A 20,553-nucleotide genomic window follows, 5' to 3' on the forward strand; every position below is an offset into this window, starting at 1 on the left:
AATGATAATAATAATATTAGATGGCGTATGTATTTGAATTAAACGTCTTGCCCCCCTATCCCCACCTGCCCGATGTCCCAACTCCCTCACCCCCCACCCATCTCTCTCTCAGGTAAAATTAAATTAATATTATAGGCTAAAATCCAAATTCAGATTAAATTAATATGACAACAGATACACTTTGAGATTTTTTTTGAAGGTATTCAAAAAGACATTCTCCGTAATCGAAGTTGGTAATTAGTTCCATACTGTTGGCCCTGTATATTTGTTTTTTTGCATATATTGCGTATCAATATTCCAGATAATGTAGTTTTTTACTGTTTCGAGTGTTATATTTGTGAATCATAGAATTAGTTTCAAACATGTTGGCAAGAGGAGGCCTCTTTCCCTTTTATACCTTTTTAGTAAATTTTTCTGGTACAAGATTTTTAATTCTGTGCTACTTTAAAACCCTACATGGCATGTACAATCATATATATCTAAACAAAAATCTTAAAATATTCATACCTTGTGCAATCATAGATTAAAAAAAATACCTTCTGTTATTACATACATTGCTGTTTTAGCATTGGATTTACCATGTAATTCAATTATCACTGCAGTATTTCAAGGACTTTTAACATACTCATATTATTCTGATATGATTGGGTGAAGTAAATATCAATTAAAGGTCAAGTCCACCTCAGAAAAATGTTGATTTGAATCAATAGAGAAAATCAGACAAGCACAATGCTGAAAATTTCATCAAAATTGGATGTAAAATAAGAAAGTTATGACATTTCAAAGTTTCGCTTATTTTCAACAAAATAGTTACATGAACGAGCCAGTTACATCCAAATGAGAGAGTCGATGATGTCACTCACTCTCTATTTCTTTTGTTTTTTATTGTGTGAATTATACAATTTTTCAATTTTTACGAATTTGACGATTAGGACCTCCTTGCCTGAAGCACAAAATGTTAAAATAATGGAATTCCACATGTTCAGGGAGGAATGAAACTTCATTTCACATGACAATGATGAGATAATAAAAATATTTCATATTTCATATAATAAAATACAAAAGAAATAGTGAGTGGGTGATGTCATCAACTCTCTCATTTGCATGTAACTGGCTCTTTCATATAACTATTTTGTTGAAAATAAGCGAAACTTTAATATGCCATAACTTTCTTATTTTACATCCGATTTTGATGAAATTTTCAGTGTTATGCTTGTTGAATTTTTCTCTTTTTATTCAAATCAAGTTTTTTTTGGGGTGGACTTGTCCTTTAATATTCAATTTCCATATCCTATACTTTATCACAGTGCACTATATATTGAGTTTCAAAACAGACTCCCAATATAAATAAGGTTTTGAAGATACTTCTAAGCATAGCTGTTATAAACCATGTTACTAGTAAAGTGGATTAGGTATTCCATTTGCTTTTCATGCCCAAAATTATTTAAGAAAAGAATATTCTAATAAAATACACCTGTATATCCAATATAAACCTACTCAAAGGCCAAAAGTGAACTAGAAAAAATTGTTTTGAAAGTAGAATTTACTAGATACAGAGAAATTCTTAAGAAAAAAAAAGGTCATGAAACCTAGCCTCATGCGCTATTTCATGTTCATTTGACTTTTATTTGCTTGGTATTAATTTTTATTCGTATATTTCAGGAATTTCTAAATGTATTCAGTTACCACACTTTAATAGGTAACTTTAAATTTGCAAAACATGTATCATGCTTGAAAACATGCCAAGCTCACTATTAAAAAGGGCCATTTTTCATGAGGAGCACTTTTTCAATGCCTAACACATAGGAGTAGCAGTAGTGGTATCTTAAGGCCACCGCACACCTTACGACCCGCCGGTCGCGGACTGGCTTGCGACTGGGTGAGGGGAGATGTGGTGTCACAGCTCTTGTCAGGTTGAGCGTCGCAGACCGGTCAGAGACAAGTTGCAAAAAAAATCGCAAGGATTTGACATTTCGAATCCTTATGACTTGATCGCAAGCTCAATCCAACCTCCAGCCAATCAGACAGCAGAGTTGCATAATGCGTATTATGAAAAACAACGCGCATACGCAATAGTAAGCGCAATTTCTCAGATGCTGTGCCAAAAAAAAAAGCGCATGCGTGAGTCGCAGATCGGATCGCAAGGTGTGCGGTGTCGAGGCTTATGACGGCCGTGCGATTCATCTCCCCTCACTCAGTCGCCAACCAGTCGGGTCGTAAGGTGTGCGGTGGCCTTTATACATACAGTTACTTTCGCACCTGCCAAACCACACACAGTTACCTCCACACCTGGCAAACCACCGAAATACTTGCTATTTTCTGAGAAAGAGTTCAACGCAATATGGAAATACCACTTATTCTGCCAGTATGATATCCCTGCAATATCAACCACCCCCATCCCCCTCCCCCCCCCCCCCCATATTTATAGAATATCTGCAGGAAGTCTCCCTGTCAGAGAGCAAAAAGAAATTGCAAGAACTTTGCTGTGACTCTTGTGAGACAAGTATAATGCATCTTTGGAATACTAGAGTCTTGTTTCTACACAGAACTCAACAACTTGAACTGGTCCAGGCAGGTGCGAATACACAAAGTAAATTATCAGGTATTTGAGGCGTGAACCATTTCAATATACTGGTATTTTGTAACCATACTATTATGAATACAGTGGGGACACATGCATATATGCCAGGAGGAAACAGGCCCCTTGAAACAAACCCACACTTCCATCAATGATTTTAGACACATGGGAGGTGGAGAGGGTACTCTTTATTATTCTTACATGGTAGGATAGACAGCTTATGTCATGGAAATGTTTGTAGAACATCCTTTATGGTTTGCAACAGGCCATAACTCATGTATGACTCTTAGGCATCATTAAAGATAATATAGCCATAAATCAAACTGATTTGCTCTACTTTTAACTCCTAGATGTGGAAGCTGGAAATCAACAGAAGCACGATTTCAGGATGAGAAAGTGTGAACATTAACAGACAAGAAGATGATATATTGGGTATCAGGAAATGGACTTTGTCAACATGAAGACAAGTCAAAAAGACAAGATACTGGGTGTCATCATAACAAAATGATTTCATGAGATGAGACAAGAAGGGGGGGGGGGGGGTCATGACCAACTAGTTCCTCCCATGTATTAAGAATATATTATCATCACTTGTAAAATTTTACAAATGAGGCCAATTTTTACTCATTGATCACAAACATTTTAAAGAAGAGGTAATCTCATCTTTAAAAAATCCCTTCCATCTAAGGTGTCATCTTCAGGTTTGCATCACCCCAACTACCACCTCAGACTCCACACCTCCCCCCCCCCCTCCCTCACGGCACCGAAATCCTCCAATATAGAGGCTCTTTGATCAATCAAAGTAGTATTAATTCCAAAGCAGCAGCAGATTTACGAACTCTCATTTATGTTCCCTAAGGTTTACCCGATGCAGTTGGCCTGATTTTACCGCATAGAAGATTGAATCTTTAATACTCGAGATCATCTCTCAAAAATCTCTATAAGAAAAAAGAGAACATTTGAGAAGGGTAATCAATCCGCCACCAGGTGTTTTGATGCACTGCACGTGAGCTAGGTTGAATTTGGCACCTTGAAGAAGTAAGGGTAGCAATTCACTAATTGAAATATGGGCAAAGGTTTGTGGTAATTAGTTCCATTTAAATAAATACCATTTACATGTATTAAGTTTCAACATGAAAAACATTTAGATGACATTTTTCATATCGGTGGAATCATAATACTAAAATTTCAATACTAAATCAAAATTTTAATCAATTCCTGAACAATGTAATTGAATAAAATATATTGTTAAACTGGGTATGATTACTTTAATATTCTGTAAAACTATTAAACCTAAAGTGATGTGATACTCTTTGGACCATTTTTCAGCCATAATTTTCAATATCAATACCAACTACCTCTACGAGACACTCTGATACAGGAACCAAAATGAAGAATACATGTATGAACAAAAAACGTCTTTCAAGTATTAATCCTATGAAGGCAGTGGTACAAAACAAATAACATCAGCAGCAATGGTAGTAATACCCTGCGATGTTCCTCAGGAATGTAATCAATAAGATAAACATTAGACCAGTAATCAATGATCATGGAGAATCTATATCCTTTCTGGGGATTGCTGAAAGTCAGGTGCAGAAGACATCTAAACCACCATGAAATGCCAGCCCAAGTAGTGATCTAACGTTTCCTTCAAGCCATCATTCATTCTGATCCGAACCGGATTTTATTTTCAGCTGGATTCAAAAGATAACTATGATCACTTTTATTTTAGTCATCTTCTGTTTCAGAGGTGGTGTCTCAGTCTTCATTAAGCATGACACAATTAAGTTGCCATACTGAATTTTTTTTCTCATAAACTCTTGTGATCATAAAATAACATTTTCCAAAACAAGATATAGTTCATGTGTACTGTTGTCTTATCATCAGAACTATCAATCCAGTACTAAAAAGAAATACATATAAAAGCATACCATGGATGATATTCCCCTTAAGCTCCATGTTAAATTATGAAATAAAGATTGTCCATGAATTCTCTCTTTCAATTAGTCTTTCTAAATTCATATCTACCTCTGAAAGCACAGCTCCCTATTCATCTATGTGTGTCTGCCTGTCAGGAAGTCAATTTCTCTCTGTTTCTTCCTGTCTATCTCTTCTTCTCTCTTCCAAGTTTATCTGTCTAATGCAGAGTACTTACATTAACATTTCATGTTTAAGTTACCGATGTTCACTTAACTCTCCCTTCTAAGGGATCATTGCAGAAGAGTGTAGTACTATTGATTTTCTACCATTACAGTATCACTCAACAGACAACCAAAATCAAGGTTTTAATGGAAGATATCATGAATGGCAGAGACATCCTAAAAGGTTAGCTTTATGCATAAGGGCATGGCTTGGTTTTCATTTTGTTGCCAGCATGCATGTAGCTCAGCCCATATTTTAAATGAATATGATTGGAGAATATTCTATAAAGGATTTCTGCAATGCTGCCTCCCCCATAATTCAGCATAATTACCGGCGTGTATCCTTCATACAGGTCTATAATCCTAACCAGCACTGGTATCCTTATATTGATTTTAAGTCGGTGTTCATCAGCAAGAGAGCCCTACAGCATTTGCGGATTACACCACATTAGCATTGCTCAAGATGCAAGACTAAATTGGCAAAATGGAGTCACTCTCTGCATAGGTACTGATATCATTTTAGAAAAACTATTGATTTTCAATATAGATTTATCAATCAAATTTTATTGATACAATTGCACTATTCAATAACTTTCAAAGACTTATCAATAACTTTTGTTCTCTAGTTCTATATAAAAAAAACTTTGAAAGTTGTATTAGGTGTATTTTAGGGTGGGTACTAAAGTAGCAAGGTAAAGGGTTGATAACCAGATAATACTAGTCAAAGAGCAATTATCATCTTAAAATTCTGTAGATTACTGTATCCCAGAGATCAAGAATAAACCTTTCCCTTTCAAAAAATAAAGCTCACATCTACCAAAGGACTAAAGACTTGAAGGGAAGCTCAATCAACATTGACCCAGTATTGTTCACTGAGATTACCAGCTATAGTGTATTGCCTGACATATTGCAGATGAATGAACCAATTAAGCCCCTTTTATCATCACAAGGGGACTTGACATCGTCAGGAGCAGTGACAATGAAGAAAATCCATATTTTTGATATGCCTTTTGGGGTTGATGATCCCTCTAACAGACAATCAGAAGCTTCAAGCCACCTGCTGACATATTGGATATAAGATACACTTTCACCTCCTCTGTGTTACCTGAAGATAACATGGCAAACAAACAGGCATTATGGCATAGGTTCGCTATACAATGAAAAAATAATCATTTGAATATCAAGAATGAAAAGGATTTTTAAGGAAACCATACCATGATAACACTCTCTTGTATTTCAGTGATTTATTTATATTTTTGGGGGTGTTTCATCAATATTTTTGTCCAACAAGTTGTCAGATCTGACAACTTTCCTGGATTATGATTGGTTGAGAAACACTGTTACTATAGTAACTGTCGGATAAAACGTCTGACAAGTCCTTTCCTGAAACGCTCCCCAGATCTGAGGTTAACTTGTCAGTTGATACTGGAGACAGAAATCACAGATTTTTTTTTAAATATGTGATTTTTCAAAACATACGTCATACATGTATCTGTTGTAGGCAATTATCTGATTTAGATTGAATAAGTTTGTTCTGAAATGTTCACCCTTATCTAAAAAGTCCAGAAAACCCCAGAATGATACATGTACTTAAATTTCTATTTAAAAACTATGAATAACATTATTGTATCATTGAGGCAGAAAAAATGTCGATCAATGACTAAGTCATGGCATATGTCAGGCAGAGTCAAGCTTGATTCGAATCAATGTTTGCATTGCATGATTTGATGGATAAACACGAACATCCCTCATCTCAACTTTTTGTTATGGAGCAGTTAAAAATTAAAGATACACAAACGAGTGTTCATGCTTCCGGGCATGGATAAATATTATATCAAACAAGCGTCATCTTCATACCACACATCTCCTTCCCTAGAGGATAACCTACTTATATTACACATCATCAATTTACCTGCTAACAGCATAAGGGGAATTTTGAAGAGGGTGGATAGCTTCAACATATCTACAAGTCATCATAATTTGTTTTCAATATTTTCCTACAGAAAGAAAATAGATATCTGCATGTTATTCTACTAACGTTCAAGAAACTTGAATAATTTGCTTCTTTTGTCTTGCATTAATGTATCACCATCACCATCATCCTCATTATCATCATCATCCATCATCATCATCATCACCATTGTCATTATCACCATTGTCATTTTCATTATAACAATCCACAAGAAGATGTATTTCATTGATCTATTCATCTACATGTAACTAACCTTTTGAACTTCAATAAAATGCATTTTTTTTTACCTTTCTTTCTATGCTTTTCAGGATAGCATCTCTCATCTCTGACAGATGTAAGATATCAAATTCCCATCTCATCACATCATGACACAACGGAGTAAAGGGAATAGACCCTCGTGAACCTGTACTTAAATAGCGACTCTGAAAATGTAAGCTTCAGGGACTTGCATTGAGTGGATTACCATTTCATGGCTAATGGCAAATAAGGCTCTATGTTATAATTAGTAACACTGTAAGTTAGAAGGGTCAATTCCTTTGTGACTTGATTCTCTGATGTCATGGAAAAACAATTGTTACTGGTGTTGCATCATGGTCTAATATCAGACACTTATTTCCTACCTTGAAACAAAACTTTAGATTAAAATATAGCGAGCAATGAATATCATGTAGAAACATATTACATTTAGAGGCAAGAAAAGTAAAAGCCAAACTTGGGATTCTTACCTGCTTTTACGTAATTGACCTCTCTCTCCAACATTTCTCCTGCATTCATTAATATCTGGTGTAATACTACCAGTGTAACTAAGATCACTGTCACTTCCAGTTCTAGTAGATAGACTACTGCCACTCCCTTCATTAGGAAGTGACAGTCGTTTTGCCAGGTCTGGATTCAAGAATCTCGGTAGAGGTGGAGAGCTGACAGGAGATTTGGGTTGTTCGGTCCCTTTGGATTGGATCTTGTCATCTTCACGGTCAGATGACGTCTTTTGGTCCTCTTGGTCGGAAGGTTCCTCGACTCCAATCACTGGAATCTGGAGTGATGGATCCATCCTTACAATGTCATTCATTGAGCTGCTACGAGCTTCCATACCTGGTTTGGCCTCAGAACCACTTCCTCTGTTTGGGATTGCAGGTAGATTCTCTGCAGAACAACTTCGGAGATGTCTACTTGTACCCCTGGAGATAATCTGAGGGTACATCATGGCACTCCGGTCTCCCTTTATTCGTTCACTGCTTCCTCGGTTCAAAAGGTGCTGAGCCACATTGGAGGGAGTAGGCTTTGAAGGGTAGTTTAGGTTTTTCTCGGTGCTGCTTGTACGGGGTTGATCAGCAGCCTTTCGCCTTTCCTCATCAAGAACCCAGACCTGTTCCGGTGGAGATGAGAACCTTGCCAAAGGACTCACACCTGTAGAAAAGGTAGAATTTTAAAAAAATTACCAAATGTCTGGGGTTTACTGATGTCAGAGCCAAAAGCCAATTACGTGTAGGTGTCAAACCTTGACAGATATTGCACATATCCTAGTCAATCTGTGACACGAAATTACAGCAATGCATATTCCTAATCAGCTTAACATCTCTAATTCTCTAGTGGGATTCCTGGGTATGTACCCTGTAAAAGAGACAGAGAGGAGTAGTGAGAAGGGAGAAGGGAATCACAAAAATGCTAAATGGGACAGCAAAGTTAGATCGAAAGGATGATGGATGGCCACAAGGAGAAATATGGATGGGTAGGAACAAAAGACACAATGAAATTAAACAAGAAATCACGCATAGAAGAGTTAGAGGAAAGAGAAAGACATACTGAAAATGAATATTTAGGAAATGACCTCAAAGATATATCCACAGACATATCAGAATCAGACAGGAAAGAAAAAAAAAGAAAAAGAAACTGGACACATTTTATCAGAGAGAAACTTAGGTATCAACTCATACAAAAGAAAACAAGAAAGGGTGTGAAAGGAGACAGAATAGAATGAAAGATGCTGAATACATAAGTTTTAAGATATGGAAATTACTGTATTGAATATGCAAGTCTCTTTATTACCAAACTGATTCAATATGCTGAGTGAAAGAAGAGTTTCACGACTAATACAACCAGTGAACAATCAAGCATGCTATGATATCCTACCCAATTAAAGATGAGCCGCTGTCTACTCTAGAGAATACAAATAAATGAGTATCGTCCCCTGTGAAGTGTTTAAGGAGACCATAATTCATGGCTTTGACATTTCTCTGCCCAATATCCATAGATTATGAAGGTGATGAGAAGAGCAAGACAAACAAGAGTCATTAAAACAAAACGATGCCTCTGAGTTCAGAACCAATTAATGTATCAGGAGATACGTCATCTCAGAAGCTAGATGGGCAATTAGGTTTCAAACTGCCTTGATCACAAGAATCCCTGTTAAATTACATGAACTTTTTTAGGCTAAAAAGTACTTGATAATTATTCCTGCATCCACACCGCCCATAAACATACCGTAAGAGACAGTTCTTCAAGTTGTGAGCATGTGCAGTAAGGTCCAAAGGCGCGAGATCCCCCCCCCATAATTTATGTTGATAACCTTTTTTTTTTGCTTGTCCAATTTTATCTGTGTCCATCCCAAAATTTCAGGTGGACCCCCCCCTAAACTGTTTGGCTTCCGCCATCATTGATTAGCTGCAAGAGAATTTTTTCATTTTAGATCCTGAATGAAATTCACATAAAATGGAAAGTGTTTATTTTTTTACCCCTTTTAGTTCCCATAATACCCTTCTGATTCAAACATAATAGAAATCATCTCATTACTGAAATCATGTACACCAAACACAATACATTGTAAATCAACTTCCTGAAAACTACTTGTACATCTTGTCAGGAAATAAAATGAAGTCCAGGATAACATATTGCTACTTCACTATCTGTGTAATTAATATCTGCATTTCAAGGCACTATACAAGAACTGTTTCATTATTATTATCATTAAGGCTTTTCAATGTATGTTTGTCAAGGCTTTCTCATCCATATTTTACACACAGTCCACTTTACAGAATTTCATATTTGATGCATCAATTTGACTTGAGGAAAAAAGAAAATTCTCTCAATTAACATAAAAATAGATAGGACTATAACTACTTTGTGTCACAACAGAAATACATATTTCACATTTTCTTAATTTTGTCCTATTACTTTCTGAGCTGTTTTCAATACTTTCTCTCAAAATTCTAAAAGTATTGCATTCTTTAATAGTAACCATACAAAATATCACATTGATATTGAAACATTTCATTGAATCTTGACATTTGGGTATTTCTTACAACCATATCATATTTATGAAAGAAGATCTACTCCACTACTCTTGCAATGAATAGGGAAAAGCCCTGCAGTCTGTGCAAAGCTTTTTTTTGCCATAAATTCCCCTGCGAAATACCCAAGCTTTGTCCGCAACAGTTTGATACAGACCATCTTCCTAAGAAAATATTCTGTGTTGTTATAATTTGTTATCGGAGCCTTTCTCATTTTGCATTATTATCATGCTGTCATCATTTCTGTCAAAGTAATATATGGTATCATATTCCACCACAGGGATGCAGCACTGACTTTAACTGTCACAAAATACCCACAATGCCCATTGCTGATATAAGTGAGGGAGATGGGTGAAATAATGAGAAGTGAATAATGAGAGAGACGATGTAATAGCACATATCCATGTGAATTGTATCCATGCATAACTACACAAAGATTCATGGTTTTCATAGTCCAAAATGAAGAGGATAACGTTCGGCATATATAGTAGGTAGAAAGGAGAGCCCTATTCATGTGCAGCTAAAATTCAATAATTTTTTTTAATATTCTTATTATTCTACAAAAGAAATATTTGATTTTACTGGTGTTCTTATGAGTGAATGTGCTAGGAAGATAATCTAATCCAAAGCAGAAAAAAAAAAATAGAAACTGCAGCCATGTCATTGAGACTGAAAAAAACCCAATGGTGCTTAGATTCTGTGTGTTCATTAATTTCACATGCATCTCAGGAGTTTTAAGATAGCATCTAGAGCCTTTTGGCTGTGCATAAAATAAACTAAAACTTTCATTTACACAACTTTTCTCATAAATATCCATCTCTGCATTATATACATTTGTTGCATGTCCTGGGGGTGTTTCACAAAGATTTAAGTATGACTTAGAGTCCCACTTATAGGCTGATGCATACATGATAATTATGCAACGCACTTTCTTACTGATTGATTCACAGTAATGCACGTCTTCATGTTACTATCTAACCAATGCGGTCACGCCTTTTATACCGCAACTTAAAATTAAATCTTTGTAAAACACCCCATTTGAATAAAACCTTAGAGATTCACTACACCACACCATACAGGTTATCAACAAGGATTAGAACTTGTTTCTCACAACAAGATGAACAAATATTCATTTTGTAATATCAGTGCAAGGACATCTCTTGCTCTACACATGGAGTAGGAGTGTTTCAGCACATCTCACTTCTATGGTTTGTATGAAAATACATACTTCTAGAACCTCTTTCATCCTCTTTGTAAATCAAGAAGTTAAAGGAGATATACTAAGAGGCTGTTCTCACTACGTTCCTAAAACTAGTTTAGTGGAAACTAGTTTAACCGTATGCGTAGTGAGAATGGTCAAAGCGGTCTTGGAAGCGATCTTCCAAACCAGTTTGGAAAACCTCCTCGGGATGTAGTTTTCAAGATCGCTTTGCCTCGTTAAACTGGTTTTAGCGTGAGTACACAACCATTTATTCGGGAAGCGATCTTCGCACATTTTGAGCGCGCTACTCCACACGACAGGTGTAGAATGCCTATGCTGCAGTTTCGAATTTCGCGCGAAACGTGTCAACCCACTGAGAGCGTTTCCATAGTAACAAGAGCACTTTACATGAAGTGATTTTGAAAACCACTTTCGTGTGATCAAGTGGGAACGCTAGCAAAGCGATCTTCCAAAGTGGTTTCCTGAATCGGTTTCCAGTAAACTAGTTTTAGAAAGCGTAATGAGAATGGCCTCTAACTAAACTAGCGCAAAATCTTGTTAGGCACTTATCTCTTTAATTACATCTTAATTGATATAATCTGGAATGCTTCAAGCATTAATAGTCAAGCAGCGTAGATTGGTGTAGGAATTTGACTGTGAATTGGGTTTAACAGAATGAAGTGTCATTGTAGACAAATACTTCAGACAATGGTATCTGTAATACAAGATACTCCCAGTTAATTGAAAATTCTTAACATTAACAATTGAATCTGAAGAAAAAAAAACAGAAAAAAATGAGGAGAGGCTTTCATCCTAGTATACATCTGAAGATTGAGGTCTCTACTGTAGAGTGTAAAGAGACTAAAGTGCTTTTTGATACTAAACATGAATGTCTCTACCTCTTATTCAGCAGCAAAATAAATTGACAAAGATTGAAAAAGGAAATGACCAATGCAATCCTATAATGTCAAGATACTTGTCTTCTCTTCTGAATAAAATTTAAATTCCCTCTTCTTTCTTGACACCCCCCCCAGACAAAACCCAGAAAAAGTCAAACATATATTTAATATTCTCCAACATTTACTCTTAATTTTTTGCATAAAACTCAAATACTTTGTGATTGGAAGCAACATTCCTTTATGTTACTTTCGACTCTAAGATAGGTACTAACAGAAAGGAACTTTAACCTGCAACATGCTATTTAAAGCTGAAGATTGATATTGTTACACGTAACGCCCTGTCTCATAGTCACTGCCAAAAATGTCAAAACATATTTGTAACTTTCACACTGATTATTCAAGAGAATGTGGCAAGCTTTGAGTCATAAATACCTATTTTTAACTAATTTGAAATGTGTTAAAGGCAGTCTATATTCAAAGGGGGTTTACACAGCTAAACTGGAGAAAAAAGAGGTTAATAAATATCAAACATGAAACAGAAAATATGTAACAATGAAATCTTGATACTAGCCAAAGGTATTTGGATTTGGAGAGCGCATTGCCCAAGTTCCAAAGCGTAGTCTTTACAAAATCTACAAAAAAATGCCAGTTTTCACCATAATTGCCTTCCTGGCCTTCAGAAGGCAAGCCCCTTATCTCTTCATTAGAACTAGAAGTTTTGTTTTTTCATTGAATACTCTACTGTCTTATTTCATCTAAATAGCACTGGAAGCAGCTGTGAAAAATTAATTTATCCATTTCATGTACACAAACATCTCAACCTAGTCTTATGCCAGATCCTGCATGTATACAAGATTAGAAAGAGTTTGCTATATCCAGATGAAAATTCATGTACTTGTACTCTTGTGATCTGTGTAAAGGCCCTATCTCACCAACGGAGACGTCGCCGCGACAGTCTCCAACTTATCAGTCGCGGAGACGTCTCGGAGACAAAAATGGCTTGCGCTCTCACCAAGGAGACGTCTCGATGGAACGTTTGAAAGATCATACACCTGACTTGGAGCAGGAGGAGGGATATCAGCACGCGTTCAGTCACGTGGTTTCTGAAGTGGGTCAAACAGTGTGAAGAAGTGTCGCGGAGACGTCTCCGCAATGTATTATAATTTTTTTGGTCTCCAGCAGGTCTTCGCGATGTCTCTGAGACGTCTCTGAGACATCGCGGCGACGTCTCAGCAGTCGCGGATATCATTAGTCTCCGAGACGTCGCAGCAACTGATGGAGACTTCTCGGAGACGTCGCGGAGACTAGAAACAGTCTCCAAAAATATTAAACATGTTTAATCTTCTTGCGACTCCTCGGAGACTCTGTAATTTTCATGAGACGTCTCAGAGATGTCGCGGAGACGTCTCTGCAACTAGCAAAATTTGGAGTCGCGAACTAGTCGCGAACTAGTTTCAAGCCCAGTGAGATACCCCCTTAAGATAAGCATTTAGATCAATTATGGAGCTTCTTTTAGGTCACTAATACAAGGCTGCAAGAATGGATAAAAGGGCAAATTTTAATGATTGATTGCTTGATCAGTATGAACAATCACATGTAAACCATTATAAATCATAATTGTACAGATGTATTAGATCAATCACTGCAGTACTTCTTTTGCTATCCGGGCACGATATAGCGATTGACCATAAGAGGCCTTTTTTTTGCAACTGATCTTACACAATAATGAATGCATTTAAACAAGCAATCAGTCCCATAATCAATCGCTAAGCTTTATGTTATGGAGCTGGTCTGGGGCCCCCGTTTCACAATCCCTCCCCCCCCCCCCCCCGGCTGATGATAGCAGGCTTACAGTGCTAATGATTGCAGTACAGTTAACAGGCTGTTTAGTACCCCCCCCCCTCCCCCGGACAATGTGGCACTGATTACGAAGAGCAATGAAGTGAAACAGAATCAACTGCTTTAAAGGTTAAAGACAGTAGTTGCAGCAACCTAGTATTTCGAGAGAAAGTCTTAAAATCAAAGTTAATTGTCAAAATATTATTGTACATCTAGATCTGCTATATTAAAGTATTCTTTGTAAAGTCTTGAAATCTTGGCTCTGATGATCACTTACTGGGGTACACAGATAAGCACATGTGGGACAGTGCATTAATATTGAAAAAAAAGCCCCAACATTTGATGGAATCCTGTGCTTATTTTACTCATTTCTTAGAAATTACAATTTTTTTCAGAGCTTCTTGGCACAGATCACACAAACTCTTTAGTGGTAAATTCATTGGATTCTGTTCAAACTCATTTTGGGATTGTTTATACCACAACTGGTATTTATCTTTAAAAAAGAAAGACACAATTACATTACCCAGTAACAGTGATAAATTTCAACTTAGAGATGCAACACTTATCACTATGGAAGAATGATATTTCTATACTCTTGTGAATGAAACAATATTCCTGGATTTTGTATTTTTCGCCTTTTTCCTTAGCATACCTCAGGACAGTTCATCTGTCCATTCAAGGAATATCTACCAGTCTATAAATAGATTTTTTACTTTAATTTGAGAGGAATAATCAGTAATCATATGATATGAAATTGATTTCATGAGAACAGTCCAAGATTTAAAAAAATATGTTTCAACTGCATATATGTACATGTACAACCAGTGGGCTAGGAATTATCTACTCTGATCCCCAAAAGAGCAATCCATATTGCCAGAACATTGAAACCAGCCAAGCGAAGAAATCAATACATGATAAACAAAGCACATTAATTACAGAAGACTGAATCAAGAGCATGGGATGTCTAGCTAGGAGATTAACTTTTTCTTTCATTAGTAATCATTTCAAAACTGTTCAATTGGGAAAAATTTCACTCAAAGTAACCATCCAAACCGGAATCCAAGACAATACAAATTGATCCTTTTGAGTTTCTGAATATCAAGAGATACACATGTTCTTGTTTTAAAACATCATCACAAGGTCGATCTCAACGCGGGGGAATATTTTTCAACAGGTAAATCCTGATGGACATTCATGCTTAATTAAGTTCTAATTATACAGTCTTCAGGAAATGGGGCATTTATTCTTGATTTATTGATTGGTAGAATGGATTGCTTCAAAACAATGATTGTTATTTCACCTGATCCACACTGCATCGATCTGCAGATTTTCTGTGAGCTGCTCTCTCCTATGGTTATAAATTAGAATGAAAATCATGTATTTCATCTCCAAAATATACCACTTCTGTTACTTCCACTTCTGCTGCTGCAGTTTCATAAGTTATATTAACCACAAAAATACGAGATAACTTCTGCATTATCAGAGAGTGCTATATCACAAGGAATTGACAAATTGACTTCAGTTTAACAGCTGCAAAGATAAACATCCCTTAATCATTTGATGCTTCACATTTCCATCAAAAGCACTTTGATTATATATGCTACACCTCTCACTCAGAAGATTTATATTAGCCAGTCCATTATGCTAATGGTCTAGAATATCTCATCAAAATTTTATCTAAAATTAGTTGCATATATAAGGAAGCACTCAGGGGAGCATAAAGAAGTTGGCAAGTAAGGAATATTATAAAGCACATCTTCAAAGAGATCAAAACAATTTTCTTGGATTACTTAATATGAAAATTATTAGAGCATGCAATACATAAGCTTCAAAGGGGAAGAAATATAAAAATAGATATCAAGTTATGGTCTGATATACTTCTAGAAAAAGTTATACTAATCAACAGATCCAACTGCACCTACACCTAGACATTATAGATGTACCCCAACTTTTTATTTAAAGGCACCCTAATTTCTTTTCAGAAGCTGTTATCCATTCAAGCCTTGCCCTTAATGGTGGCAGTCTCCACCTTGATTTATTGTACATCACACTTATTTCAGATATGGTACCTAACAACTTTTGTTTCTCTTTTATGTAATGTAATACATGTATACAGTATACCACATCCGCAATTGAATTGTTTTGTGCATTAGTTTGAACAAAGAATTGATTTAATTAATAAACAAAGTGGCCATCGTGAAAACTTCTTCAAAAACAATACAAAGTTTGACAAATTGTACTGATAAATTAAGTCTAATTTTATACTGCGAGAGTTTTTCAATGGCCTGACATTATTACAATGTATGCAAAAGGCCAACTAAAGAGTAAATTTAAGAAATGAAACCATAAAAAACAAAAAATTAAGATATAAAAACATAAATTCTGCAAGATGCATTGGCTTTTATAGGAAAACAAAAAATGAATTTCTCGAGACAAAACCTTAACATATTCATTATCACTTGAGCAAAGGCAAACAGATCAAGCAAAAAAAAATACTGATCAAAATCTCTCTTAGAAAGGAGATCAAATTTCCCCCTGAAACTTGCAAAAAATAGCTTTTTAGCCAAGTCACGTAAATGAGTCATTACAGAGAATTTCCATACAAGTTTTATAAGGATATTATGTGATCAATCATGGTACTGTCCAATTTCAATTAGCCCCTAGGGAAGAAGATGATTTCTGAGCAATGACTATATACACATAGGTTTTCTGTAATCCTGATTCCGATTTCATTCTGCCGTGCCTCTAATGCAGAAAAAGGTGTGGTCTGATAGCAGAAATTGTTAACCAGAATTGAATGAGAGACTGGTCAATGCAATTACAATCTCTACAATTGTTCTCTATTTCTTGTAGCCTCCTGGCGATTTCAGTAACATTGCACTACAATTATGGTAACATTATGCATATACTACTGGCACACTACAACAAGACAGGGAAGTGAAAAACAATGTGTGTGAGAGGAAGATGCACATCTTCAATAGAAAACATCTGTAATGCATTTTTCTTTAAAGAAAAAACCAACAAGGGACAACTTTGATGGGCAAGATTATATACTGGCATTGCTTTATAGAGGGAAAAGATTTGTGTGAAGAATGTAAAGAGATGTAAAAGATGATGGAATGATAACATCAAAGCAAAACTTTGGGAGATGATCATTTCCACTAAGTCCATATCTACTGCAGATGTTGTCCATGTTACCATTCTACATGAATCACTGTATTTTGCGGCATTGAATCTTATTGATCTTATCTGAAATCATACACTTTTAAATAAATTTAGTATGCTCTGGACTCCTTTATTGAACCTTTAGTAAAAAATTGAGAAAAACACTTGGTATTGACGAACAGAATATACTTGTTAAAAATAATAGTGGATACCACAAGCCTCAGGGATTCAATATGAACTACACCCCCCAAAAAAAAAGGAATGAGAGAGAAATATACACCATAATCATGTTTGAATTGATAGAATTATAATACATAGAAAGAGACCAACAAAATATCTTTCCCGATATCTAAATAATCTGATATCAATACAATGTTTATCGTATTACTTGTTTAACTGCAGAATATAAGAGATCATTCCTCCCTTTAGTTTGTTTGTATTATCTTGGGGTTTCCCCTTAATTCACTCTAAATTGCTGAAAGAGAGTATGGATGCCTAAAGGGCTCAGATTTCACTGATTAAACACTTTCCTTCAGGCTATCTTAGATTTCAAAGTCTTTACTCTTCATCACCTGGAGAGATATGATCAAGCTTTACACAGCATGATGGCAGAACATTAACCATCCATCTCCAAGATTTGAACACTTGGTAAACTCTACTCAATACTTGCAAAAATAATGTTCTTTTCTCTACAGAATGTCTGAAAATCAGACTGATACACTAATGTCTTTCATCCACTGTAACGTAATGACCTACATCTATATTAAACCCCTCCAAGAAAACAAATTTCAAACTTGCGATTTATGTTGCAACATTTCAAAAAGAACAATACAAATAAACTACAGACCTACAATTACTTACATAAGATCAGATAAAACATTGAATAATCTTACATTTATTATAATAAACTAGAAAGTTAATGTGTCCAAAGGACACAGATGGCCCCGCTTAACACGATCAGAAATTCATTTAATATGATTGAACCAACTCGCATATTTAATGAGCTGTGACCTTTGACCTGCGGACTCTGAATTCAAACTTAGCCTGTATTTTGGTGTGATCTGCCTATACACCCCAATTTTTTTAATCTGTTAGATATTTTTCGAGTTATTGCGCAGAAATCAAGTAGAGGGACAGACGGACAGGGGCAATGCTTAATGCCCCCTCCGGACTTCGTCTGCGGGGGCATACTTAAATTCTAAATCCATGAAAATGATGCAAATGGAGGTCTTTATCTGTTGTCATGTGGGTGCAACAACACCCTTTTTAGTAAAATATTATTGCGCACCTCATCAATGCAGAAACACACTTACGCAATACACTTAAATGCGTGCTGCTAAGGACATTTTTGCACACACGCGATCCGTGAAAGTGTGGTGATAAGGATGTACGTGCACCAACATTACACTTGCATGATGTGGACCCCCTCAAAAAAAAGATAAATAAATAATAATGTTAAAGCATTCTAAAAAAATAAATCATTGATAAACAAATTAGCAATGGATAAATAGCTATAATAAAACAGGAAATAAAAAAATAGAATGATCATTGTCATTATTTAAAATGAAAATTAATGAAAAAAAGTACAAAAACATCTATCAACATGGGGGAAAAGAGAGAAAATTGAGACAAGTTTCCTTCTCAAAGCAAATTATTTTTACCTAAATATCAGGTAAAGTAAAATCTAATTTATATGCCTGTCCTTCTCTTCACAATAACAATAATAACAACAACAGGCATTTATATAGTGCTATCTACAGGGAATAATTTTGCTTTACAAAGTTGAATAGCATTTTTGTTATAAGAGAAAAGCTCTCAACTATTAAAGTAATGTACAGTCCTACCTAAAAATATGCTATACAAAAGACAATGCTTTGCAGTCTTAAAAAAATGTGGAGCAAATTGCGATGCGATACCAGGAAAAGTATTCCCTGATCTATTTAGAATTATTCTATTCCGAGGCGCGTTTTTATTATCATTATTACCCCGGCTTTAACTGGAGTTGCCTTTCAGCACTCACGCATTCAAAGAATTAATCCTGCCGGGTACCCAATCACCTCACCTGGGTCGAGTTCAGCACAATGTGGATAAATTTCGCCATGGCTGGGATTTGAACCCACGACCCTCTGTTTCAAAGTCATAAGACTAATCCACTGGGTCACAATGCTCCACACTCAATGCATTCAGAAAGATTGGTAGCAACCAATGACTTGTGACTACTCACTCAAACTTAAGAAAAATTTATATGAATTTTAAAAATTTGATCCCCCACCACTCCTTAATGAATTTCTAGTGAGATTTGCAACTTACTTGCCCCAAAGCCCCAACAATATTATGCATTTTTTAAGAGCAAACATTGACAAAACAAGAGCATGGTTCAAAGGGTACTCCATTCATATCTCATGCAAATTGAGTTATTGTTTATCAGACTACTTCTTCGGTAGAAATCTTTCTTCAAACAAAAGCTTGAAAGTCAAAAATTTTTAAACGTCTTGTTCGTAGTTAACCTATGTCTCATAATAGCTAATGATGCTTATCCTTATTCCACAAAATCCATTTTAATTCACCAAATTTATCTCACAAAAGAGAGCAAAAAAAATGATTATTTTCTTGCAGTAAGATTATTCAACTCATTACCTGTACTTACTAAATGGTCAGTCTTACTTCCTATTTCAAACAAAATTTTCACAAATTCCAAGTTAATTAATTGTTCAACTATATATGTTTTGTATCAGTTAAATGTTTGAAATGTGAATTGCTTGTACGTACATGTACAGAAGGGTTAGCTTGATGTGACTATCCTGATTTTTATAAAGACGTGAATAAATAAATATTTGAATAATATAAATAACCCCTAATTCAAGAGCAACTTGAAAAACTGCAAGTCATAATGTCACTTTGAAACAGAAGCATGCACACAACATGATTTTTTTTTCTCTATTGAATACAACTTACAACAACGAATGGTGTAGCACCTACTTCACTTGAGGGCGATTCCATACGTGTTGTACGGGACATTTTGTCAACAATTTCTAGTCTCTAAGCTGATTGCTTGAGCAATGAACAATTATTTTTGGTCAATAATAAAGTTATAGTGGGTAGTCAATGTGAAAAACTGAACCAACATAAAAATATTTGATTATGGGCAAATTAAGGGCAAAAATGTTGTGTATCCTACAGGACTCAGAAATGTCCCGAACGACACGCAACATTTTCACCTCTAATTCACCCAAGGACAGCATATTTTTGTTGGGTGTCAGTTTTTCATATGTCTATCCAGTAGTACTCTATTACTACCACAAAACAAATTGAAGTCCTTTGTTTTTTTGGACAATAGGTTGAAAAATGTTGCAAAAATAGCTGATTTTTCTAGCATGGAATCGCCTTTGAACAGAGATGGGGGCAAAATAGTGTGGAGTACATGTACCTTATCATACAATAGTTAAGATTTTTCAAAGATAACTTCTTCTG

The 20,553-nt window shown here is 35.6% G+C and overlaps 1 protein-coding gene across 1 annotated transcript in view; it reads right to left on the bottom strand.

The window, feature by feature from the left end:
- LOC121405720 (anion exchange protein 3-like) overlaps positions 1–20,553 on the bottom strand; it is a 68,703-nt gene that overhangs the window by 47,064 nt on the left and 1,086 nt on the right. Inside the window, exon 3 of the mRNA XM_041596659.1 lies at positions 7,417–8,098. Within this exon, the coding sequence (XP_041452593.1) occupies positions 7,417–8,098 (682 nt within the window). The remainder of the gene's footprint in view (positions 1–7,416; positions 8,099–20,553) is intronic.

This window comes from Lytechinus variegatus, chromosome 1 (assembly GCF_018143015.1).
Source record: "Lytechinus variegatus isolate NC3 chromosome 1, Lvar_3.0, whole genome shotgun sequence".
NCBI lineage: Eukaryota > Metazoa > Echinodermata > Echinoidea > Temnopleuroida > Toxopneustidae > Lytechinus > Lytechinus variegatus.